This window comes from Sus scrofa, chromosome 2 (genome assembly GCF_054392235.1).
Source record: "Sus scrofa isolate SSC_HxYL_T2T_F1_AM1 chromosome 2, Sscrofa_HxYL_maternal_Yorkshire_Landrace_v2.0, whole genome shotgun sequence".
In the NCBI taxonomy this organism is placed as follows: Eukaryota; Metazoa; Chordata; class Mammalia; order Artiodactyla; family Suidae; genus Sus; species Sus scrofa.
In genome coordinates, this window is record NC_139384.1 from 105,421,100 (window position 1) to 105,447,341 (window position 26,242).

General features: G+C 32.9%; 1 protein-coding gene across 5 annotated transcripts in view; it reads left to right on the forward strand.

The window, feature by feature from the left end:
* The window catches only part of RASA1 (RAS p21 protein activator 1), a 116,000-nt gene that overhangs the window by 49,254 nt on the left and 40,504 nt on the right, over positions 1-26,242 (forward strand). For 3 of the 5 annotated variants that reach the window (XM_005661545.4, XM_085014011.1, XM_085014012.1), the window contains exons 2-9: positions 8,104-8,256; positions 9,240-9,375; positions 10,147-10,217; positions 14,133-14,250; positions 15,265-15,296; positions 19,277-19,329; positions 21,862-22,012; positions 25,804-25,882. In XM_005661545.4, the coding sequence (XP_005661602.1) occupies positions 8,104-8,256; positions 9,240-9,375; positions 10,147-10,217; positions 14,133-14,250; positions 15,265-15,296; positions 19,277-19,329; positions 21,862-22,012; positions 25,804-25,882 (793 nt within the window). Of the gene's footprint in view, positions 1-8,103; positions 8,257-9,239; positions 9,380-10,146; positions 10,218-14,132; positions 14,251-15,264; positions 15,297-19,276; positions 19,330-21,861; positions 22,013-25,803; positions 25,883-26,242 lie in introns of all 5 variants that reach the window. The other 2 variants (XM_085014010.1, XM_085014009.1) reach the window with 1 other exon arrangement.

Here is a 26,242-nt window from a genome sequence, read left to right on the forward strand (position 1 = left end):
AAGTAGATTGGAGTCTTTTATGGTGACCTTTGAATGCCAGTTGAATAGTTTATACCTCATTTGGTAATGAATGATTTTGTAGATTTTGAGTTATTAGAGTGAAATGATTAAGCTTATGGTTTGGGAAGAGCCTATTAGGAAGATGAATCTTTCCACAGTTGTAGGAAGGGTTGAAATAGTATGAGAGAAAAAGAGGGCCTGAATGAAATAAATTGATGAGGAAATGGAAAATTAGAGAAGAGTTTGTATATTGCAACTCCAGCATTGTTGAAAATGAAATATGTAAGTTGGAAGTAGTGTTATGGCTAGAGAAATAGGATGGAACAGTGTTGCTTTTGAAGTTTTGAGTCTGAACACTGGGGAAGATGCTGATGCCATTAACAGTATAGAGGTGTAAAGAGGAAGAAGGGTGTGTTTGGGTATAGGGATAAAATATTGCCAATATTTTAGATTTGGCTATATTCGCCTTCAAGTGAAGATTCTTAGCAGATACTTTTAGTAGGTACTTGTTAACTTAGGCCTGAAGCTCAGGAGGAAAGCCAAGTATAGAGAGAAGAATTTGGGAATCATTTTTATAGAAGTTGTCATTTGAGCTGAAGAGATAGTGATATTTCCATGAGTGAGAATAGAGAAATAGGAATTTCTGAGGGAGAAAACTCATAGGAAATACCTTAATTTTAGCATGACATTTTGCTAAATTGTGTAATCTTTTCACCTCATTAAAAGATATTATATAGGAAAAACATTTTGAGAAAACAGGAAATATATGTCTAAAACAATGCCTAAATATAGTGGTGCTTAAAAAATTTTGTTGAATTAATAAAGACAAATTTTTGTGTGGGATATAGGGGATGTAGGAGAAAATAATGGATATATGTGGTGGAGAACTTGTTATGTCATAAGTCCCCTAACATAGTGTTATTGCTGGGAGCAGGTGAGTAGATAGATCTGAAAATACACATTTTTTTTTTTTTTTTTTTTTTTTTTTGGTCTTTTTATGTCCGCACCCGCGGCATATAGAAGTTCCCAGGCTAGGGGTCGAAACAGAGCTGAAGCTGCCCAGCCTAACGCCACAGCCCCAGCAACATCAGATCTGAGCTGCATCTGCAACCTACACCACAGCTCACTGCAACACAACGCTGGATTCTTAACCCACTGAGCAAGGCCAGGGATCGAACCTGTGTCCTCCTGGATGCTAGTCAGATTTATTTCCATTGAGCCATTGTGGGAACTCCTGAAAATATTTTGAACTTTTGAAATGTTCTTTGAGATGCATTTCTCTTTGAAGTATTGAAAGAAGTTTAGCAGGTAAGGTTATAAGTCTAGTCTAATTCAGAAGGTTATATTCTTTCCATTTTATCTGGTAAGAATTAGTCTTGTAAAGTATATTTTGAAAATTTATTCTCATGTTCCCATAAGTGTATTTAAACTTTTTTTTTTTTGCCTTTGTTCATCTTTACTTTTTCCCTCTGCCTGTGACATCTTTCTCACCTTCTCAGTCCCTTGCTTTCTCTGAATTAGTTGCTACTTATCTTTTTAGGTTTTCCGTTTAGCCATCAGTTTTTTCAGGAAGTGTATACTAATGTGCTAAGACTGAAGTTTTTCCATATGCCCCCACATTCTAGTGCTTGCTGTACCAAATTGCAGCTGCCTGTTTTGTCTGTATTCTCCACTAGACTGTAAACTTCTATTTCATGGTATTCTGTGGTGGTAACTTATTTTTCTACCATGTAGCACAATGCTTGGCATGTAGTTGGTTAGAGATGTTCTAATTAAAGGTCATGCTAGACTAAAGTTTATTTTTAAACTTCAGATTCAGTGTTTAAAGGCTTATCTTAATATCCATATTAAGAAATGTTTTAGTTACAGAAGGTGGCCACTGTATCACCATACCTTCTAAAGTTTTAGGTTGAACATTGTGAAATTAAAAAAGTGTGGGTTTTTAAGTAGAAGGTAGTTTACAGTTATGTTGCAGTAATGTGTTCTTTGGACCAGATGACCACACATCATTTCTTTGCCCTATTTTAATGTGCTTAATTGCTGGCTTGACACTTTTAATTGTTGAATTTCTAAGAAATATTCAGCTATAAGAATTGGGAGGGTTTTTTTTCCCCCATCTTTTAAAGTTTTATTGAAGTTTAGTTGATGTACAAAGTTGTGATAATTTCTGCTGTATAACATAGTGATTCAGTTATACATGTACACACACCCATTCTCAGATTTTTTTTCCCGTAAAGATTATCATAGAACATTGGGTAGAGTTCCCTATGCTGTACGGCAGTCAGCATTGAGAGTTTTTTGAGAAATGAAACTACACAGATATAAGAGATGGAGGATGTAATATAGGAACTGATGTTAGCTTCCTGCTAGAAAGTATTATACTTTTCCTTTTTCTTGTTTTTTTTTTGTTTTTTTTAAATAAACATGTTTAATTAGTGCATAACATTTTTTGAGAGCGTGTGGCATTTTCTACTTTTCATTATTTGTTTTCTAGGGTTATAGGGGTTAAGGTTACCATGAGACTGTCTTAGTTGAATGTACTTGAATGTAAACTTTTGGTTGCATAAACATTGTATTGTTGGTCCCACATTTTGTATAAACTGAAATTTTGTGTGGACAGATGTATGACAGTGCTGTTTCTTTAATACTCCCATAGAACTTAAATCTCCTTAGTTCTCTATAAACGTGTTACCTGTGGCAAAAGGAAATCAAATTTTTGCCCTTGCCTTGAGCTCATTTGATCTGAGGTAAATGACTAAATACATAGACAAACACACACAGACACACACACTTGATATTTGCCTGAACCTGTAAATATACTCAAGAGGTCTAACATACATGTAAATATTTCTTCTCAAGTTTTAGTGTAGTTGGTCTAAGGGGTACCTATTTCCCTTAGTCTAGTGGTTGTTCCGATGAATTTCCTAGTGAGCAAATTTTGGTCTGTCTGCATATAGTGATACGGGAAAAAAAAGACTGAATGAAATCACTTAGTATAAGGTGTCTTTTCTTTACTCTCCCCTTCACTTTAAAAAGTCAGTTTATTTTTCTTAACCACTAGCTCAGACTGTATGACTTTGTTTGCTGAAAGGAAATATTGAGGTTTTAGGAGATTTCTAGTAGGTTTAGAAAATGTCTTTATGCCTCAACTCCCAGCCTGAAATAATCAGTTTAATTTCAGAATGGACAGCATGTGTGAGAGAATCTGCTTAACATGTTTGAGAGTTAAGGAAGAACTTTGGAAGTTCATTATATGATCAGGCACAAATGGTTCCAAGTGATTCAGGTGATGACATTTTTTGGCAATGAGATTTTTGTATATATGTTTCTCTGTGAGAACTTTGGTGCCTGCCAGTGATATAACTAGAAGGAAGAGCATAGTGGAAAGTAAAAGTGATCTGCTGGGAACTGCAATTTAGTTTCCTTTTTATACAAAGGAAATTTGTTGATGGTAGTGCTATTTTAATAGTTTTCTACTGTAGTAGACAGTTTCGTTTAGGATTGTGAAGTTTTAAATAATCGTGTAGTTTGAATGAAGCACCTATCTATATTCATAACAGGTTGTTTTCTTGTATAGATTTCTGTATTCTACCTGATGAGAGACTAAAAAGCACAAAGGCTCTGCTAAGGCCCCTTAAATAAACTGTACCAGTATATATGCTTATAAAAACATTCATGTGATTCCAAATTTAAAATGATTCCTGAGGTTTGCCCAACTTACCTCTTTTCTTATTTAACTTATTTAATGTATAGTTTCATCTTAGATGTTTTAGTTTAGATAAACTTAGTTATGTAGCATCTAAGAAAATGATATCAAGGGACTCCATATCTGCCTGTATGATTTCCCAACAAAAATTACAAAACTAGCTGAGAAAAATGTATTTACTTTTAGAATTTTCTTCTGTATCTCTCCCCCATCTTGCTTAAAAGAGAGAGAACAAGAGAAAGAGCTAATTTACTTTTAAATAGGAAAACAGTAGATACTTTATTATTAAAGTACTAATTTAAGCAAACTTAATTTATAACATCTCAAGTGCATACTGTGCTTGCTGTCTCTCCAAAAAATATATCCACATTGGGGAAAGAATGGAGCTATTTTAGGGCTTCCTTCTGGAATTGCCAGGAGAAATGGAAGAAATTCTGTTTTATGAATACTTTGAAGTCTCCAACCTCAATTAATATGTCTGATCTGTAATGTTCAAAAAAGAGTTTTTGGGAAAAGAAATTTCCTCTTTAAAAATCAGTGTTTTAGAAGAAACAAAAATTGGTTTCTTTTGTTCTTTTCCCAAAATTAGAAGGTAAACAAGATTGGAAAGCAGAAAGATAACTGAGACCTAAGTGACCCACATAGTAATCATCCATCATGTAACAGTATGTAATATGAAATCTTCATTGACAAAGCTGAATTAATCAGTCCTATAGCCTATGTGTACATGTATGTAATTTATGTGTAGTTTATGTATTAGTTCATTTCTAACAATGTCATGCCAACCTTCTATGAAGTATATACTGTTATTTTGTGCCTTTTTTACGAGGCAACTCAGGCTCAGAAATTAAGAACTTTGCCCACATTTGTATATACAGTTGGCAGAGCTAGTATTCAAACATAAGCCGACACTCTTAAACATTATACTGTATGGCCTATGTAGTGCTTTCTCACTTTTATATTTTTCTTTAAAGAAGTTTAGGATAAATATTTAATTTATTCCAAGGTTCAGATGGAGATTATTTCCACTGCCCTTTTTTAAACAAGTGGTGGTAATAAGGTAAAAAATGTAGAGACTTACATAAATGTGGAGGTTTCTATTAGGTTCTAGTCTCACCAGTCAGCTTAATCTCTTTTGAAGAAGTTTAGGAGGTACCAGTGTAGCCATCCTTCTTTGAGCTCTGTCAGCCAAAATTGTTTTCATATTCTTTTCAGAAATAGATAGAAAAAGATGAGAATTTGCTTTTGTGCACATTGAAGAAATTTTTTGGTTTTTCTTTGAATTGGCAAGGGAGGAAATCAAACTAGATTTCTAAAAAATTACTTTTCACTATTATATTTTATGATTCAACACTTCTTCCTTCACTCAAGAAATACTTTTTAGATTAACATTACTATGTGTCAGGTGCAGTCTGTGGGTTATAATTGCCACAGATTTAAGCAGAGTAAAACATTTAATTTAGGTGTTGGAGTTTATAGATACTTGGTAATCTCATGTTATACTCAGAATATTCTCATTCCCCTAAATGGCACTTCAGTTATTCTGTGTTCTTTTGGAATATTCTAGCTTCCAGTTGCATATCTTTTTTTTTTTTTAATTTTTACTTATTTGAAAATAGTCACCAGCAAAAGTATCCTTAAAGAGATACAATAAAGCTTTGATTGTAAAGACTTAGAGAAATAGTGGGGATAATTAAATGTAGGTTTTCTTTCATTTTCTTGTTATAATGATAAATTGAACCTTTTAGACAAATATCTACTAGGAAGTGTCTCCTCTTGGGGAGTGTCATATGCGGGTATATTTTGAGATGGCATATTCCTCATTTTTTTATATAAAATGAATGGTATTACAAATTTCAGAAAATTAAGGGAGATAGCATTCTCTTCACTGCTGCGGTTAAATAGAATATGTAATGATTCTCCATGTGAAACTACCACCTTAGGGACCGTCAATCTCGTGGTAGGTAAAATTTTTATTTTTATAAAAGAAAATAGGTTAAAAAAAGGTTGAGAGACATTGTATTAAAGTAGACCTAAGGATTAGTGCTCAGAACCTTAACAGATTAAGGTTCTATTAATCTGTAAAGTATTTAAATCAAATCATATCACATTTGATTTGTTATTTACTTTCTAAAACATTTATAAAACATTTCAGTATATCATGCTTTACACAATTTTAGTAAAGCCATTACTTTTATCTAGTATGATGTTGATTTTTTGATTTTCAAGCTTTTAAATGGGATAAAGATTGCATATTTTAAGTTTAATTCTGGTTTATGTTTCAGTAGTAGCTTTAATATATAAAATATTTTGACTTTCAAGCTTTTAAATGGGATAAAGACTGCAAATTGTAAGGTTAATTCTGCTTTATGTTTCAGTAGTAGCTAAATATATCTGTGCAGATATATTTAAAAGATTCTTTTTGTCTGATTCTCCTTGGTAATTTGATGTGGACTATAAAGATAATTCAAGAAATTCTGAGTTTTGGTTAAGATAATTCAGTTTTTTTCCTAGAACAGTCAGAGGCTTGTAACAATGGATCTTTTTAACAGTTTTCGAGAATCATAGTCAAATGCGTATGTGCTCATAAGCCTATTGTTGGATAATTCAATTTCAATTTATAGTCATAATCAAGAATTGAGATTTTTTTTCTAGTATCTTCAAAACTTTTGGCATAAAGAGAATTACTAATATTCAGGAGACGGTTGTTTATTTAGATTTATGTCTCTGTCTTGAACTAAATACCACTTTTAATGCTAGAATCTTATAGAAAGTACATAGATGTAAAAACTGAAAATCACAAATACATAAAAATGGGGTATTTATTATAAATTAGTAATTTGTAATGCCTCATATACCTCTGGGTCTTACAGTGTGTTTACAAGATGGAGATTAAAAAATCTTTTAATCTTGACATTTTGCATAAAATACAGAAGTTTAACAAATATCAAGTACACTAAAATAGATACATTGGAGTTTCTGTCATGGCTCAGTGGTTAAAGAACCCGACTAGTATCCCTGAGGATGCGGGTTCAATCCCTGGCCTTGCTTAGTGGGTTAAGGATCTGGCATTGCTGTGAGCTGTGGTGTAGGTAGCAGATGTGGCTCGGATCTGGCATTGCTGTGGCATAGGCTGGCAACTACCGTTCCCATTTGACCCCTATAGCCTGGGAACTTCCATATGCTGAGGGTGAGGCCCTAAAAAGACAAAAAAGACAAATAAATAAATAAAATACTTTGTTTAATATTGTTCTTAGTTTTGTCTTTGTTCAAGGTGTAAATCTGCTCTGTGGGGCAGCTCTACTGTTATAATGAAGCTCTGTGATTGTTTTTCATTGTTTCATTTCTGTCTTATATACAAACTTTCAAATGGGTTGGTTTTTAGAAGAAAATTAAAAATAATTCTTTTGAGAAGTTTTAAATTTCTTAAAAAGTTAAGAATAGTAAGTTTTCATTTCAGCAAGGTTATAAAAATAGTCATAGTACTATAATAGTTTTGTCGACTAATGCTTAGATATTGAGTACGTCAATGTAATATGAATGTTTATTGTTTTCCTCTGAATGTTTCAAATTAGACCGCAAGTACCAAAGGATATTAAAAGTGTAAGAATATTTCATAATAATTACTTTGTAGATTTTTTTCTTTTTACCATGACCATATGAAAATTCCAATCTAAGTGTGCTTCTGTTTATATTAATCCATGAGGCTTTTATAGGCATAGTTTGATAGTATGGATGATGCCAGGTTGTAGCGAAGGTATAGCCAGTCATTTAAGCAGATCATCTGGTAATATGGTAGATAGAAAATAGGTAATTTGAGAGCAGGAAAGTTAAAGGGACAACAGTATTAATTATTTCCCACATGTTTGTTAAATACATTTGAAGAATTCAAATATGTGATTATGGAGTGGGTCATCCTAAGACAAAAGGGACTAATTAACTTCATATTGAAATAGGAAATTCGAATAGGGCTAGTGTCATTCTATTTTTTGTATTTTAGGGCACAAACACTAAATCAAAGAAAGTTTTATTTTCTCTGAGATACTGTGTGCCTTGTTAAATCTTGGTTCCTTAATATATTGAGAAATAGTGAAGGGATCATTTGTTTCCATTTTTTCATCTTAGTCTTAATGTTTTAAGTAGGTATTGGATGGTTCATACTTGAGGTGATTAGGCCTGGGCTTAGAGAACAAATTAAAAATTGAGTGACTGAATTATTTTTGAGAGCCTGAGAATTTAAAAACACGAGTTAAAATTGGAATAACTGGTTCAGAAAAAATGTAAATGTTTAAGTTAATATGTAGGTGTGTAAAATCTTTAGTAGTATGTTTTTCAACTACCAATAGTAATTTTATGGTTGCTATTTTTATTCTCATCTCTTTAATTTTTTTCCTTAGGTGGTATCATGGAAAACTTGATAGAACCATAGCAGAAGAACGCCTCAGGCAGGCAGGGAAGTCCGGCAGTTACCTTATAAGAGAGAGTGATCGGAGGCCAGGTTCCTTTGTACTTTCATTTCTTAGCCAGACAAATGTTGTCAACCATTTTAGGTAAGTTTTTATTCCTATTATGAGGCTACATAATAAAGCTATTTTTCTGTAGTATTCATAGACCTGCTTTAGTGACATTTAAATAATAGGGAAAGAAACACTTTTAATTAAATGATTTAATTAGTGATTTAGAGTAGATGCTGTTGAATGCTTACATTTTTGTTTAAGAATATTATTATTATTGGATGGTTTTGTGCTGACCCTAAATATAATTATCATTTTTAAAATATAAAGAATTACAAAGAAACCTTGAATGGTAAAGCAGAAATAAAGGAAATGTATACTTTTAGAACAGAGTAACGGAAAATTTAGAAATAGTATTTTAAGAGAAAAGTATGCGCCCTTGAATTCCTTTTAACTTCAGTGTTTTGAAACTGCAGACATTCACTTCAATTAAAGAGACATGTAGATTTTCAAATACAGATATCAAAGTTCATATTTATAAATATATTTACATATATTGTATTGATTTCATTTCTCTGGAAACATTGAAAAATCATCCAGTGCCTATAGTGTTAATTGATAAAATGTTTTTGTACCATTGACTTTTATATTTTAAAAATAGGCTCTATGAGTACTATCTACCATATGTAGAATGTGAGATTATTATTATAGTCTGTGTAAATATTTCAAGAGATCTGTAAGGTATTTTTAGCCAAAGGAAACTTATTAAAATTCCTGTTTTGTCTTAAATATGGAAAGAAGGAAGATGTGTCTGAGGATGAATTTACAAATATTTTAATGAATTATGTAATTGAGGTTTATAAGTCAAGGATCTCATATCAAATGCACACATATCTTTTTAAAAGACAATCTTAAGTAACTTTCATATAGTGAAGGTATTATTAGTAGTATTTTAGTATAGGGATGCAGGTAAAGGAAAACAGTATGAAATTATAAATTTATAATATCCATGGAACTTGGTCATCAAAATTGGCTATAAAGGTTTTTGTTTTTCTGTATTCTTTTTCCTATAAAAATAGGATTATTGCTATGTGTGGAGATTACTACATTGGTGGAAGACGTTTTTCTTCTCTGTCAGACCTAATAGGTTATTACAGTCATGTTTCCTGTTTGCTTAAAGGAGAAAAATTGCTTTATCCAGTTGCACCGCCAGAGGCAAGTAAAATATGTTTCAAAACTTTATTATTTCACTTTACTAATGAAGTTAGCTCTTGTTCAATTTTTTGTGATGTTTGTTGTAATTCAAGAGTATTTGTTACATTAAATTTTAAATCTGGTTGTAGTGTCAGAGAAAAACTGGCCACTTCTTTAAAAAAGAAAGTAATTTTTCTATAACTTTGTATTGAAGTTACTAATGTTTTTAAAATCATACTGTATGGTGATAATTTAAATGTTTTTTAATGATATCACAGTGCTAATGCTGAAGTTACTGTATCTTCTGAAATGTCTCTTGCGTCATTAGAGAAAAGTTATATATATAACAACATACAGTAACGCAATATTATATGTTGTGTAGTTTTTAAAAAAAATTAAATCGTAAGTTACATTACCTGACTAAAAACATGATGGTCATGTTGTTAAAAGAATTTCTATAAAAACAACAACAAAGCAAGATGAACATTTCAAGGCTTTGGGCACTTGGACCCCAGCAAAAAATAATTTGAATGATCCTGTGGAGTTTTTTCTTTTTTGTCACACCCATGGCATATGGAAGTTTCTGGGCCAGGGGTCATATCTGGGATGGAATCTAAGCTACAGCTGCAACCTACAGCACAGCTGTGGCAATGTCACATCTTTAACCCACTGTGCCACCATGGGAACTCCTATAATGTGGATTTTTATTGGCTTTATGTGGACAAACCTGATTTGACTTTGATTTAAAAAGGTTATTTATCTTTTGTAAATCAATTTTTTTATGGTTTCTAGCCAGTAGAAGATAGAAGGCGTGTTCGAGCCATTCTCCCTTACACGAAAGTACCAGACACAGATGAAATAAGGTATTTTATAAGATATTTTCGTTTATAGGCATTTGAAATAAGCATTTGAAAGATTGAATATTTAATGCTCTTGGACTAGGAAGGCTTTGGAATTTGAGAACATAGCATCCAGCAAAACATGTCTTTAATATTAAGTCCATTGTTCCTGACCCCATATGTTGCTTATGGATTTGGATCAGAGAGATCACAGTGAAGATGACAGGAGAAATAACAGCTTTTTATTAGACTGTGACAAAGTAAGGAGAGTTCTGTTATATTCAGTACTCCCATTTTAATTTTTGTTATTACATGACACACTTCAACTTTAAATGTTACTCAAATAATTATTCAACTTTTATGAGTGAATTAATTTTACATGTTATGGTATAAATAGCTGCAGAACATGATAAAGTTTTTATTATGTAATTTAATTTAGATATAATTTATTTCTATAGAATTTGATTTTATATAATTTGAAAATTAGCAGTTATGAAATTATCTATATCTTTCTATAAGCTATCTAGCTTTCCAGTAGAAAATTGTTTCTTACTGGTGAAATGTTAAGGCCACTTTGAAATAATTTTAGTGATTCTGAGTATACAGCTTCTCATTAAAGTCAACATCAGTTAAAATATAATAACTTTTGGGAGGTACTAAAAATTTCTGGCACTATGGTATTTTAAAAAACAAACTATCTGAAATCTCAAAAGAGGCTTTCCATTTTTATATAATTGTCCTCAAAATAACAACTTCTCATTTAGTTCTTATCAGCACACTTTTATTTGTGATCTAAGCTGGAAAAACCAGTGAAAGAAAGAGAAGGGAAGAAATGGATCTAACAAAGAGGAGCAGTGATGAATTGCCAATTTGGGAATTTTGGATAATTTGAAAATTCTCAGTGGGATCATCTAGGACAGCAGCTCTGAAAATATATGATCCATGTAACCCTGGGGATCCTTGAGATACATTCACAGGGTTCATAAGATCAAAACTATTTTTATAATTATGCATGGGTAAAAGATCCATTTGAAGTACAAAATGGACTAATAGATGTTATTGAAATGGGTATAGAAACTTTGCTGATAACATAGTTTTAGATTGCACATTATAACCAACCTCCAAAAAGGTACTACTGCCATGAGCTGGGGTGTAGGTTGCAGACATGACTTGGATCCTGCATTGCTGTGGCTGTGGCATAGGTCGGTGGTTACAGCTCTGATTGGACCCCTAGCCCGGGAAGCTCTGTATGTTTCAGATGTGGCCCTAAAAAGACAAAAAAAGCAAAAAAATAAAAAAAATTAAAAAAAGAAGGTACTACTAGTCAAGTTTATAATCTGAAAGACTATTAAAATACTTAAGTTTTACACAACTACATATTTGTATAAAGCTAGATTCTTTATATACTTAAAGCAAAAAAACATACATCAACAGATTAAACACAGAAACGTGAGAATCCATCAGTTTTCAGTTAAGCCAGACATGAGTTTTGCAAAAATGCCAAACAATAATATGCTTACTAAACCTGTAAAAACTATAATTATTTTTCATTTTTATGTTACCATGTAATAGGGTATAGTATTATTATTGTCTTTTTTATTTTTTAGGATCATACCCGTGGCACATGGAGGTTCCCAGGCTAGGGATTGAATTGGAGCTGTAGCTGTTGGCCTATGCCTCAGCAATGTGGGATCCAAGCTGCGTCTGCAACCTACACCACAGCTCATGGCAACACCAGATCCTTAACCCACTGGGCAAGGCTGGCGAGCAAACCTGTGTCCTCATGGATGCTAATCAGATTTGTTTCTGCTGAGCCATGATGGAACTCATTATTTTTAAAGGAATTAATAAATATTTTTAAACATTCACATTTTCAATTCTAATATGGTTAAATATTAATAGGTACAATCCATATAAAGGAAAGCCTTGTTAGATAACAATTTCTGAAAGTGTAAAAGGGGTCCTGAGAGACTGTCCAAAAAATGGACTCCAGCTTTAAACAAATTTAAAATTTTGTATGTACCTGGGAAGTTTGTTTTTTAGAATAAAAACATCTGAAATGTAATGAGCTTTAATAAAAGCACTTTAACCTGTTCTGAGGAAAAATGCAAAATATGGAATGAATCTTAAGATTATGTTGTTTGTGCTAGGAGGTAAGCTTTTTACTTTTCATGTTTGTTTTTTGCATTATAAAATGTCGGTAATATAGCAATAATAACAGAAGTCAAAAATTTTAAAAAATCTCTTAAGATTGCTTTTGACCAAAAAATGAAGCTTATCATTTATCATTTCTCTTTTACTTCTTGTCCCTATGTACTCCTTTTTTTCCCCCTTACTAATAATTATTTTTTTAATGTGTTTATTTAGGTAGTTGGTTCTGGAAAGGAAGAGTTTATTTGGTTAAGTGGTTATTTCTGCTACATTTCAGCTAGTGAAACACTAGTTATTGTTAAGGGTTGTAGAATGAAGGTAGAATGCAAGGAGTTCCCTTGTGGTGTGGCAGGTTAAAGATCTGGCATTATCACTAGTGTAGCTTGGGTCATTGCTGTGGTGCAGGTTCGATCCCTAATCTGGGAGTGCCACATGCCACATGGCAGCTCCCCTCCCCCTGCCAAAAAAAAGATAGAATGCACTATTCTGTGCTTATTCAAAAAAGGTGCATTTCAAGTGTCATGTGCAAGTTTTTTTATTTATTTATTATTTTTTTTTAATTGGTCTTTTTAGGGCCACACCTACGGCATATGGAAGCTTCCAGGCCAGGGGTCTAGTTGGAGTGCAGTTGCCGGCCTACACTACAGCCACAGCAACACCAGATCCCAGCCATGTCTGCGACCCACACCACAGCTCATGGCAACACCAGATCCTTAACCCACTGAGCAATGCCAGGGATCGAATCCTCATCCTCCTGCATGCTAGTCATGTTCCTTACTGCTAAGCCACAATGAGAACTTCATCAAGTGTGATGTGCAAATTTTTATTCTTGAACTGATCCAAGTTAACAGTGGAGTTTGAGATATTCTATAGAAGAACAAAGTTTGAAAGGTATGAGAAGAGATTAACTTATTAGAACTTCAGTTTATGATTATTAACACTGAAAGGAAAATTGATTTTTAAAAAATGAGCATATATGATAGGTAAGGATATGGATACAGGTCAGTGGTAGCATCCAATCAATCGTGAAACCTTAAGTGCTCAGAGGCATTTGTTCAAGCCTAAAAGGAAAAGTTTGAGGAATTATACTAATGGTTTCATATTGATGACTTAAATCAACAACTTTTTCCCCTTATGACTGTGTAAAGGTTGAAAACATCTAGATTCCAATGAAAAGAAATGAGGTTGTATATACATCTCTCCATTCAGATATTGATAGCAGGAAAAACATGCATGCATTCTCATAATCTGTCCATTGGTATCACTTTCAGAGAAAGAATGCCATGCTTTTTGGACCATGGATATCTGAATTAACTAAATAAAGGCTTATTTATGCTTTTTTTATGAGAAAAATGCTAGTCTCATAAGCATCTTTGTGATAAGGCTAATTTTTCTTATTTAAAGTAACAGTGACTATTTAAAGTAACTACATCTTGTGTATGTGGAATCAGTTAATTATACTTATTTTATGTTTACGATTTCATATCTTACCTACATCTGAAAGAGTAATGCTGTTGAAATTTATATTTTTAGGTCTAGTTTTCTTGGAGTTATACCCTAAAGTCTATAATATATGTATAATTCCTGTTTACATAAATTCCAACTTTCATCTAATAATAATCCAGTGATATACATAGTGCAGGTACCATTACTAAATCCATTTTACACATAATGAAATCAAGATTCAGATTGGCAACTGTCTTCAAAGTTTTCCATATAGATAATGACAGAAACAGGACAAAGACCTAGGGTATTCTATGACATTAACTTCACAATTTCTATTTTCAGTTTCTTAAAAGGAGATATGTTTATTGTTCATAACGAATTAGAAGATGGATGGATGTGGGTTACAAATCTAAGAACAGATGAACAAGGTCTTATTGTTGAAGACCTAGTAGAAGAAGTGGTAAGTTTTATGCTCTTTCTCAGAATTCTAAATATTTTTAAAATTTTGAGACAAAAGACCAGAAAAAAAAAAAAAATTTGGAGTTCCTGTGGTGGCGCAGTGGAAATGAATCTGACTAGCAACCATGAGGTTGTGGGTTCGATCCCTGGCCTCGCTCAGTTGGGTTAAGGATCTGGTGATGCCGTGAGCTGTGGTGTAGGTCACAGACGTGGCTCGGATCTGGCGTTGCTGTGGCTCTGGCATAGGCCGGCAGCTACATATCCAATTAGACCACTGGCCTGGGAACCTCCATGTGCCACGGGTGCAGCACTCAAAAGACAAAAGACAAAAAAATAAAATAAAAAATGAAATTTTGAAACAAGTCCATTATCAGGGAAATTAGTTGTAGATACGTTTCTTTCATGAAAAACCTCCATTTATAAGTACAAGTAATTTTTCATTAAAATCTATTTACTGTTAATAAATGCTATTTATTTGTAAAGAACGTATCTAAGCTAGCATGTCTTAATCTGTAGCTGCCAATTTTCAGAAAGTTCTCATGTGTTTCTAAGAATTAAACATGTATTAGCATTTGTATCCCTTTGTGTCTTTAATTGAATCGTTTAACCCATTGAATGGGGCCAGGGATTGAATCCGAGTCCTCATGGATACTGATTGGGTTTGTTACCTCTGAGCCAAGTGTGGTGTTTCTTAGTGCAAGGCAAAGTTTCAGTTGAAACTGATGAATTCATATTGGAGTGGTGGGTGGGAAAGGGCACAGAGGTAATTATACTACTTGGGCTACTATTTATAGTTTAAGAAAAAGGAGGAAAAGGGCCTGAATTTAGAGTTATTGCAACAAGGGGAGAAGAGGACTAAGGGGGAGTTTTGGAAAGACCTTTCATGAACAGAAACATCTTTTCTTGTATATACATAAATAAATATGAAGGATAGGGTATAGATGTGTTTGAAGATTTGATTTTTACTAAAAATAAATGATTTTATAAAATACTATTTTAATGTCTTCCCCTTTAGGGCCGGGAAGAAGATCCACATGAAGGCAAAATGTGAGTTTGCGTTATTAAAAGGAAAAAACTATAGTACACTTACTAATTGAAAACTGGCATCTAAAAATATTTTAAAAGAAAATTAATACTTTCTGAGCTGAGTTTAAAAAAATGTTTTTATTTGGCTCAAGAATTAATGTCTAAATATTTTCTTAAGAACATAATGATAATGAAGGTGGCCATATTTTTAATGTTCTATGGTTCAGGTTTTGTTTTTTTCTTGCTTGTCAGAGAACTTAGCCTCCAAGTGATGGTTCTTTACCATATTAATAAGATTTCACGAGGACTTTCTTGTCAATTTTTTCGGGCTGATTTTAAGGACTAATTCTAAAGGCCAGGTATTATTACACCTACTACTTGCCACATTCTTCTCTTATATTCCAGAAGTTGTTAGCTACCACCAACTCCATGTGGTGTTTCAGCTTTACTCTGATTTCTTTAATGTTCTTAAAGATCTTCTTTAGTGTCCTTCTCATCCCTCTTGATATTTATATGTGTATATATATGTTTTCTTTTAAAGAATTTACCTCTTAATCCCAATCCTATTTTACTCTTTATTTTAATAGACCGTTCATTTTTTAATATCTTGTCAGTAGAACATTTTTTTCTTAGCTTTCTGTCAGCAGGTAGGGGTGGAATTTAAGGCTTGCCTGTCAAGTGTTTACTTAAACTGTTTTCTAACCATTAGAACATAAAATCACTAAATTGAATACTCCACTTTCAGTCATTTAATTTAGTTCCTCACCCTTCCTCAAGTGGAACATTTGAGAAGTTTTCTGAGTTCATTTTCCTTATTTTATGTAGCTGCAAAGTAGGCTTCATCAGTGAAGACTGTACTTTTTTTGATTGTACTATTTTGAAGTCTCCTCACTACCTATATGAGAATTAAAATTCTAATTAGTGTTTGGAGGAAGCGTACAGATAATGTAAGAAATGAACTGGGTCAGTTGTATATATTTCAGTTTTTCTCAAGTTAGAATACTCTTGATCTTTCTTATTTTCCTTCTTTGATAGTGATCTAGGTACACATGTAACTGTTTCCCTGCTCTAAGAGAATAACAATGCAAGTGTGGTGATAAATGGAAACTGACATTCACTCTTTATATTGGGGAGACTGCAGGAAGTCAAAAACTAAAATTTGTTTGCCTGCAGTGAAGTAACTGCTCTGTCTAATTGATGTGCAAAGGAATGGAAGTCTAGTGTTAAGAAAGCCTTCTGACTTTTAAGAGAAGCTAGAAATCTATATTTTTTTATCCCTATTTAAAATAATTCCATAGATTGGTTTTAAAAAGAAAAGAAAAAAAAAAAAAAGAGATCAAATGCCTGTAAATATTTAAAGCTCTATCCAGTTTTGTCATAGTGTAAAGTAGAAATCTCACTTTCACTGGGAAATCTTTTTTTTTTTTTTTAACTTAACACCATTGTAATTTTTCCACTTTCTGAATGTTATACTTTTCTACTCATTTGGTGTTTAGCACTGTTGTTTTTTACTTTATGTATCTGTCAGCTCCCTAAGTTTCTTATGACTGGCGGTAAAGCATCTCAGTAACATCCCCGAGTGCCCTTTGAGACTAAATAGATGTCATAACTCCAGCCATGTTCCTTTCCAGGTCCATATTTCCATGATAAAGGTATCAAGTCCTGCTCTTTTTATCTTCTAAAATACTCCTTGAATGTGGTTATCTTCTCAATCTTAAGCAACCATATTCTAGTTCAGGCCTTTTTCATCTCTTTATTCTCCTTAAATCCTTTCTTCCAATAGCCAGAATAATCAACTCAAAGCATATATTGGAATGTATCACTTTTTCACTTAAAATTCTTTCCTGATTCTCTTTTCCTTAGCAGAGCTAGAAAAGATCCTTTGATCTAGATCCTGTGTCCTTTATAAGTGCTAGCTCTTGTCATTTCTAGTTTATACTCTACTCTCCAGCTTGCAGATCTTCTAATGCATAGTACTGTTTTTCTCCTTTTCTCAAGCTACTTCCTAGGCCAGAATTCCCCTTCACTATTTTTGATTAATGCCTGTTATTTAAAGACTTAACTCATTTATCACTCTTTCCAAGAAGCCTTCTGTTATCTTGTCCCTTACGTGTTCTACAGAATTGGAGCCCTTCTCTGTTCTTGCAAAACTGCCCCCAGCATGTACCTGTCATTGCGCTTTATTATATTTTCTGCATTCTCTTTATAGATGATGGTATTTATGTTCCCTTTTGTTACTAAAATGGGGACTTCCTAAAGTCAGAGACTCATTTTTCTATTATTTCAAAACTATGTGCTTGAAATATATTCATTTTATATACAGGTAATAAATGCCTAAATGAGGAAATTCAGATCTAACCCCTTCAGAAAACAGTATTGCAAATTGTTCTCTGAATTCCATTTTTTCCCTCATCCACCTTTAATTCCCCTTTTTGCCTTTATTCTAGCTATAAAAATATAGGATGGGGCCTTCGAGGTCATGTAATCAACTCTCCCCTAGAATATACAAATCTTGTTCTAGCATTTGTAGTAAATGGTCATTTCAACAGTACTTGAGTGCAGTGTGGATCTTTACTGCCTTTTAAGGTAGTCTGGACTACTCCAGTTACTATATACTTATATTATTCAGAATTTGCTTTGGGAGCCTCAGGAAATATGAATTAGTTAATGGCTGAAATAAAATTAAAGAGAGAATTTAGAAGTTTAACATTTCAGAGAATTCCCATTGTCACGCAGAGGAAACAAATCCAACTAGGATTCATGAGGATGCTGATTCAGTCCCTGGTCTCGCTCAGTGGGTCAGAGATCCGGCGTTGCTATGAGCTGTGGTGTAGGTTGCAGACGCGGCTTGGATCCCATGTTTCTATGGCTGTAGTGTAAGCCGGTAGCTGTAGCTCTGATTTAACCCCCAGCCTGGGAACTTCCATATGCTGAGGGTGCGGCCCTAAAAAGACAACAACAACAAAAAATTAGTATTTCATTCATGTGAATAGGTAAAAATTCAGTTATATGTTATACTCTGACCAGTAATAATATGGATAATTTAAAAATGTGAATAGCCTCTAAACCTCTCCCATTGGATTTTATAGCATTTATGATTTAGTCTTGTAGTATCTTTACTTTCAAAGTATTCTTTAAGTCATGATTAAAAATAAGTGTAGACCCTAAGAATGTATGGCAAAGTTGTACAGAGGTGATTTGAGTTGTCAGCTTGGCATTAACATATATTCATCTACAAGCTAGATAATAATATTTCAGGTGAATGAGAGTTTTTAAGTAATTTAATTGCCAGTATCCTGTATCAGAGTCACATGTATCATTTTATTTTAACGCAGTAGATCTTGACTATAATGCTATTTGTAATAATTTCTAAAGGCTTATTTTAAGTATGCAGAATATAAAATACTCTAGTAACCTGTTTTCATTGGCCATAAGCTCAAATAGAAGTAGGAATACTAAGTCACTCTCTTCTTTCAGTTCTTGATGTTGGTATCAACTCTTTGTCATCACTCAGTCTTAGTTTCTGTCTTTCAGTAAAGTATGAATCAACCATGTAGATTGGAAGAAAGAACTATTAGGGAAATTCACTTAGAGATAAGTATGAGAAACATTAATCCACTAATTTTTTTTTTTTTCCCCCCTGGGGTTCTGGTGGGCTCTACCTGTACCATCCCCACTCCTAATAAAAAGAAAAGAATGCTAGCTATCATGTAAGCTTATAACACTTTGTCATTATCAGTTTTAAATTCTTTGCTGGTTTTGTATTGGTAATTAATACAAAAATTATAGTTCATAGTAAATAGGTGCTAATTTTTCTGTATTTTGTTGAACTTATGCATGTTTACAAAGTATAATAACAAATATAAAAGGAGTGAGATCATCTGATCAGTGGCAGTTTATTATGTCAGCTTGAATTAAACTTACTATATTATTTTGATGGTTGTGATGGTATAAGTGCAGAAAAGGCTTGATTTACATATTTAATTTGTTCTCTTTTTAAGATGGTTCCATGGGAAAATTTCCAAACAAGAAGCTTATAATTTACTGATGACAGGTACTTGTATGTTCACTTTCCTTTTCCAATATCATTATTTAAAAAGAACAAAAAAGAGAACCAACCATTTATCATCTATTTTGCATTTAGCATTCATTTGATATTTATGCATACCATTTTTTATTGCTCAGCACAGAGAAATTTGTTTTTGATTTTTAGTTGAAAACATACATGCAGTATAAAATTAGTAAAGTGTGTTTTCTTTCTGCACCAGGCCCCTGAACTCTTCGTTAAAAGTAGTGACAGATGAGTTTTTTTTTTTTTTTTAGATGTTTTCTGTGTTTGTGTCTTCCTTCCTCACCCCTACATACACTCCTGTACCCACCCACTCCCTGCGTACACTCACAGGAAGATGTAACGCACTTTTTTCTTCATGTTAGGATTATTTGGGGAGATCATTCTTTATCTGTATATAAATTTTCATTATTCTTTGTAATGATCATATGCTTTCCATTATATATACGTACCATAATTTGTTATCAGTTTCCTGTATAGGGATATTACATTTGTTTCCTTTTCTTGCTGTTTAAATGCAGCAAATGTTCTTGCAATTGTTTTTGTATACTTTTAGAACTATAAATTGGGCCTTATTTAAAATACATTGCTTTTAGCATTCCCTAAAACTATGTGGTGGCAGAGATATGCAAAATAAAAATAGAAATGTATTGTGGGTTTATTATTTAAAACAGAAAACTATTCCATCATCATTTATCCTAATTAAAATTAAAGACAACTAATTTAACTATTAAATATCTCTTCAGTAAACCATGATTTTGAAGGACTTGAGACAAATTTAAGCCACGATCTGTAATTTAGAAGTCTTAATTATTTAAAAACAACCAGCGTTCGATAATTTTGAGTTCAGTAGTTGTGGTTTATTCACTGATTATTTAAGTATCTTATCTGAGTTACTGTTTAGGCCATAAGGCATTGCGTCTTAATGTAATTAAGTACTCTGCTCTTAGGAGAGATTTGAAGTAGTTTGGGGAAGTATTCAATTTTGTTGTGAGGGTATATGTTAAGTAGGATAAAAATAAAGAACATGATAATGCTATATGGTAGTGTAATAGAGACCAAATTTTCAACCAGGATGACATGTTATCAGCTTGCAAAGTGGAACCAAAATATTTATTTTACTGAATTTACTGAATTTTTGAATATACGTTTATATTTTTTGAATTTGTACCACAAAATACTCGAGGAATGTATTCTTGTTTTAAGAATGTAATTTGAAGATGAGTTAAACTTGATTTTCTTATGTTTTTATTTTCTTTGGGTCATGTGCTCTTTTAATAGTCTGGCAATTTTCTCCCCTGAAAAGTATACCCAAGCATTTGCATGCACAATTTTGCAGTAATTCCTATTGTTGTTTTATAATTTTTATTATGATTACTTTATAATGTTCTATCAATTTCTCCTATACAGCAGTGACCAGTCATGCATATATATATTCTTTTTCTCACATTATCCTCCATCATGTTCCATCTCAAGTAATTAGATATATAGTTCCCTGTGCTATACAATAGGATCTCATTGCCCATCCACTCCAAATGCAACAGTTTTCATCTACTAACCCCAGACTCCCAATCCATCCCACTCCCTTCCCCTCTCCCCTGGCAAACACAAGTCTGTCTTACATATCCGTGATCTTTTCTGTTGTGTAGATAGATCATTTGTGCCATATTTTAGACTCCACATTCAATATCTATTCTTTGTATTGAACATGAAATTACTTGGTAGTAGGTGTCTTGGCTAGATGACTGGAACTATTGGCAATTTACATAAAAATTACATCTGATGTTTTTAAGTGTTGATTGTGCTTTCATAAAAGCAATGAAGTTCTGATTTTTTTCTATTTCATTAGGGCTTAAAGAGAGAAAAGGTAAAAAAAAAAGCATCTTAATGTTGAGTCACTGCTAATTGCAGACATCAAAGAGAGACTTCTCTAAAATTATGAAAATATTTAATGTATGATAATGTGTTTCACATTGACTTTGCAGGATCATGCCTATTAAATACAGTACTTGTGTATTGATTTTGATGAGGTACAAATATTTCAGTTGTTTTGAATCTCCCTTTGCAAGTTTTTGATACTATTTATTACAGTTACGACTTTTAATGTTTAATCAGCAGCATTGTTTAAGTATAGAGTATTCTTAGGCAAAATTCACTTTAACTTTTTTAGACTTTTCTTATTAAGGGGATTTACAAACATAGCAGTTTTAGGCAGTACCCCCACCTGTGGTTAGAGTATTCTTTCCAACTCATGACAAATATAGACATTATTAGTCAGAAGTCACTGCTGCAAACTTTTGTTTTTCTTTACGTAATAAGACAAGCAACATCATGGGTGGTTGTGACTCATAAACCAAAAATGCAAAAAGAGTTGCCTTTTAAACTTGTCTTTATTATAAAACAGGTTCATTGTTAAAATTTATGTTTTTGACTTTTGAATGTATTTAGGAATTGTACTATTTAACACTTTTTAAATTTGATAATTAGGGACAAAAACTAACAGCTTAATTTTTACAGTTGGTCAAGTCTGCAGTTTTCTTGTGAGGCCATCAGATAATACTCCTGGTGACTATTCACTTTATTTTCGGACCAATGAAAATATTCAGCGATTTAAAATATGTCCAACACCAAACAATCAGTTTATGATGGGAGGTCGATACTATAACAGGTAAGTTATGAGAAATTTTTAGTTATCTTTACTTTTGCAAAAGAGTTGAATTCATTAAAAATTGTAAGACGGGAGTTCTGTTGTGGCGCAATGGAAACGAATCTGACTAGTAACCATGAGGTTGCGGGTTTGATCCCTGGCCTCACTCAGTGGGTTAAGGACCTGGTGTTGGTGTGGGCCGTGGTGTAGGCCAGCAGCTACAGCTCCAAACGGACCCCTAGCCTGGGAACCTACATATGCTGCGGATGTGGCCCTAAAAAGCAAAAAAAAAAAATTTCTTGTCAAATTATTACAGAATTACTAGTTTGCTTACAAATGATGGCTTTAAAAAATTCTATGTACACATTAATTTAGCATCTGTGGTTATTCCTCCAATTTAGATTCTTTATTCCCTATGTGTATGTTCATCTTACAAAGTTCAGGAGTGTTGGTTGTTTCTAGTTTTAATATTTAAAAAGTAATTTTTAGAAGTTCCCATTGTGCAGTGCTTGCAAACCCGATTAATAACTATCCATGAGGGCGTGGGTTGGATCCTTGGCCTTACTGAGTGGGTTAAGGATCCAGTGTTGCTGTGGCATAGGCCAGTTTGATCCCTAACCTGGGAACTTCCACATGTCGGGGGTGTGACCCTAAAAAGCAAAAAAGCAAAAAAAAAAAAAAAAAAAGAAATGTAGTTTTTAGGGAATTCCCATTGTGGCTCAGTGGGTTAAGGATCCGGTATTGCTGAAAGCTGTGGTGAAGTTTGGCGATGTGGTTTGGATCTGCTGTTGCTGTGGCTGTGATGTAGGCCTGCAGCTGCAGCTCTGATTTGACCCACAGCCTGGGATTTTTCCATGTGCTGCAGATGGGGCCCTAAAAAAGAAAGAAAAAACAGGATTTTTAAAGGAATACCAGAATCGTGTGACCCTCATTCCTGAAAAATAGCAATTTAAAAAATTGTTTTGGAAGTATATACTCCAGCATGAATGTCAGTAATGAAATAATTCCTAGGAAGATACACCTTTGTGATTATTATTTATTGTTTAGATACGGAAGTGTAAAGTTAAATTATCTAATCTATGTAATCCCGAGCCAAACTCCTCTGTCCTATCTCTAATTTAACTCTACATTAGCCTTTGGCAAAGGCAGGTAGCAGTTAGGTCTGTTTCATTTAGAAACTGCATTGTTGATAATACATTTAATGTTTTTATATTGAAAATTTTAGAAAAATAGAGGCATTAAACAGCAAATATAATTTGGTAAACATTTATTGACTAATTTGTGAAGTGTATTATGCAAATCCTGTACCTAAATATCAAAGGAAAAGAAACTGTTCCTACATTATTAATGCTCTGGTCTGGTACAAAAGATGGTAAACTGATAAATTCAGGGATGTACAGGCATGCATAGGAGACTCAGTGGAACGAGAGCAGTTCAGGTGGTGATAGGGGAGAGGGAAGATTTTGGTCAGACCTTTAAGATGACTAACATTTATGTAGGGCTCAACAAAAGAGAGAGGTAGGGTTTTATTCATTAACTAAATTACTAAAACGAGAGGGTAAGATATAGTATGTCGAGAAACTCACAGTTATGTCACTAATTTATAGTAAACATGTTTTAAGTTTATGCGATGTAAATCTGATTTCATGACTGGAAACTTTATGGAACGTCTAGGAAATATTGGTTTATTGTGTCTCCATTGACTATCTCTTTAGATATATCTGGGTAGAATATGAACTAAAGAATAATTAAAAAAAAAAAAAACAAACTTCTTGAAAGTCCAGATCATTGGTAAAAATATATCTGATTGGGAGTCCCCGTTGTGGCGCAGTGGAAACAACTTTGACTAGTACCCATGAGGATGCAGGTTTGATCCCTGGCCTCACTCAGTGGCTTAAGGATCCAGAGTTGCCTGTGAGCTGTAGTGTAGGTCCCAGATGCAGCTTGCATCCTGTGTTGCGGTAGCTGTGGCATAGGCCGGCAGCTGAAGCTCTGATTAGACCCCTAGCATGGGAACTTCCATATTCCGCGAGTGTGGCCCTAAATTAGCAATATATATATGTCTAGTTGCCATATGCATCTAAATTTCCTCATGATAGTCTGAAGTATTCCACACAACAGCATTCTATTCTTCTAGCTCATGGTCAAGAATTATATTGTAACACTGTAGTGCTACACAGGATTGATTGCATTTATAGTTACGGAGCCAGAAACCCTGGATATTTATTGTTTTTCATAGATTTGGTGCCTTTTGCTTTGAAACACATAGTCATCTCTGTTGTGGTGCATAGCTATTTTCAAATGTTTCTTTTCTGATTTTCATTTTTCTTTAGAATTACATTTTTACTTTAAAAACTTTTGAAACTTCTTTATCCTTTTTGTGATCTTTTTACTTGTCTCATCCTCCCACTTCCTTACGTTAAATGCTGTCTCTGGTATTTAGTTCATATTCATTGGTGCTTTTTAAAAATTAATCTTTTCAAGTCTTCTGTTTTGCTTTTTAACATTATACTTTATTTAGCTTAAATTAATTTTGTAGTATAGCAAAGGTACTTTATCATCAGATATAAATATATATACATGTCTGTGTATGTATGTCTGTATCTTTGGTATCCAAAAGATACCATGTATATGTACATATATATGTGTATGTATGTACACATATGTATTTCCAAAGTTAAAAGACACATATATTCCACTTCTAGCAGAAGGGAGGACTGTGAAAAACAAATCCAGTGATATATATCCAATTTTGTATAAATATATATATTCCAATTATTGTAGCAATAGGAAGAACATGAAAAAGTTGAGTGGTAAATTAACAAGATTTGACAAATGTTTCCCAGCTGTTGCTAAAATACCGATTTCTCTAATATATTAAAGGAAACTTTAAATTTTAATTAAAATTCTAAAATTTCATATTCAGGATAATAAAATGGCATACTGATTACAGAGAAACATTTTTATATTTTAAAAAAACTCATGGAATTCTCTTATGGCACAGTGGGTTAAGGATCTGGCATTATCACTGTAGTGGCTTGGATTGCTGTTGTGATGTGAGTTCGATCCCTGGCTCAGGAACTTCCCCATGCCACAGGTGTGGACAAAAAAAAATAAATAAATAAAAATCCTCATTATATCATGTTAAAATTTGTGTCAAATTGCATTATGTAATATTTTATTTTTAGTCCTTTTTTTTTTATTTGCACTATTTCCCAAATACTAAGACTATTTTATAGGACTTTTTCCCAAAATCATCAGTAAGTGTGTCCTTCTTTAGCAGTAAACTTACATATAAGATTAGCTTCTGGTCTTTCTTTTTTTCTTTTAATTTGTTTTTTCTTTCACCTGCTATTTGTAGGTTTTGACCTAACTCCATGTAATTATTATAAAAGCAGAATGTGTAAATATTTTGATGATAAATATTCTTACAGTTTACCTTAACTCATTACTTGTTAAATAAATGCTATTTCTGTCAATCGTTCTTTCTCAATGTCTCTAATACTTTTGTTTAAAAAAAAGTAGACTTTTAATCCTTTCCTCATGTATAATGATTATTTGAGTATGTGTATGGAGAATTGAAATCTCTTACTCAGTTATTTCTGACCTGTAAACCAATATTAGGAGAATTCTTATTTTTCTAAAATAATATGATTGTAACAATCATATGTTCTATTAGTGTATCCAGGTTATATACTTAGGGAAAAACTTGCAAGTGGATAATCCTTGCTAACAAGGTTTGCATGTATTTTTAAGATTTGCAATTTTTGTAAGACAAATTATGTTAATGTTAGTAATTTTTATTTTAACAGCATTGGGGACATCATAGATCACTATCGAAAAGAACAAATTGTCGAAGGGTATTATCTTAAGGAACCTGTACCAATGCAGGTCAGTTTTGTTTTCTTTTTCTAATAATTAGCATTTCATTTTAAAATGCATCTTTCGTGGAATGTTTATGCACACATTCATGCATTTAAAATTTGATAAAATTTAAAACTATGGATTATTCTTTAAGAAAATGAAATCTTGTAAGAGAATCTCTTAGTTTTTATTTATGTTGGTTCTAGATAATTAAGAAGTCCTTGATGGCTGTTTGAGGCTAGAAACAGTGGTGGGGACAGAAGCCAAGTTGCACTGGGTTAAGGAGTAAGTTTGTTGGAGATAAAAGTAGAGACAGCAAGGATTAATCACAGCCAGGCTTATCTAGGTGAGCTTGATAAGTAAAGAAAATAAGAAGTGATGAAGATG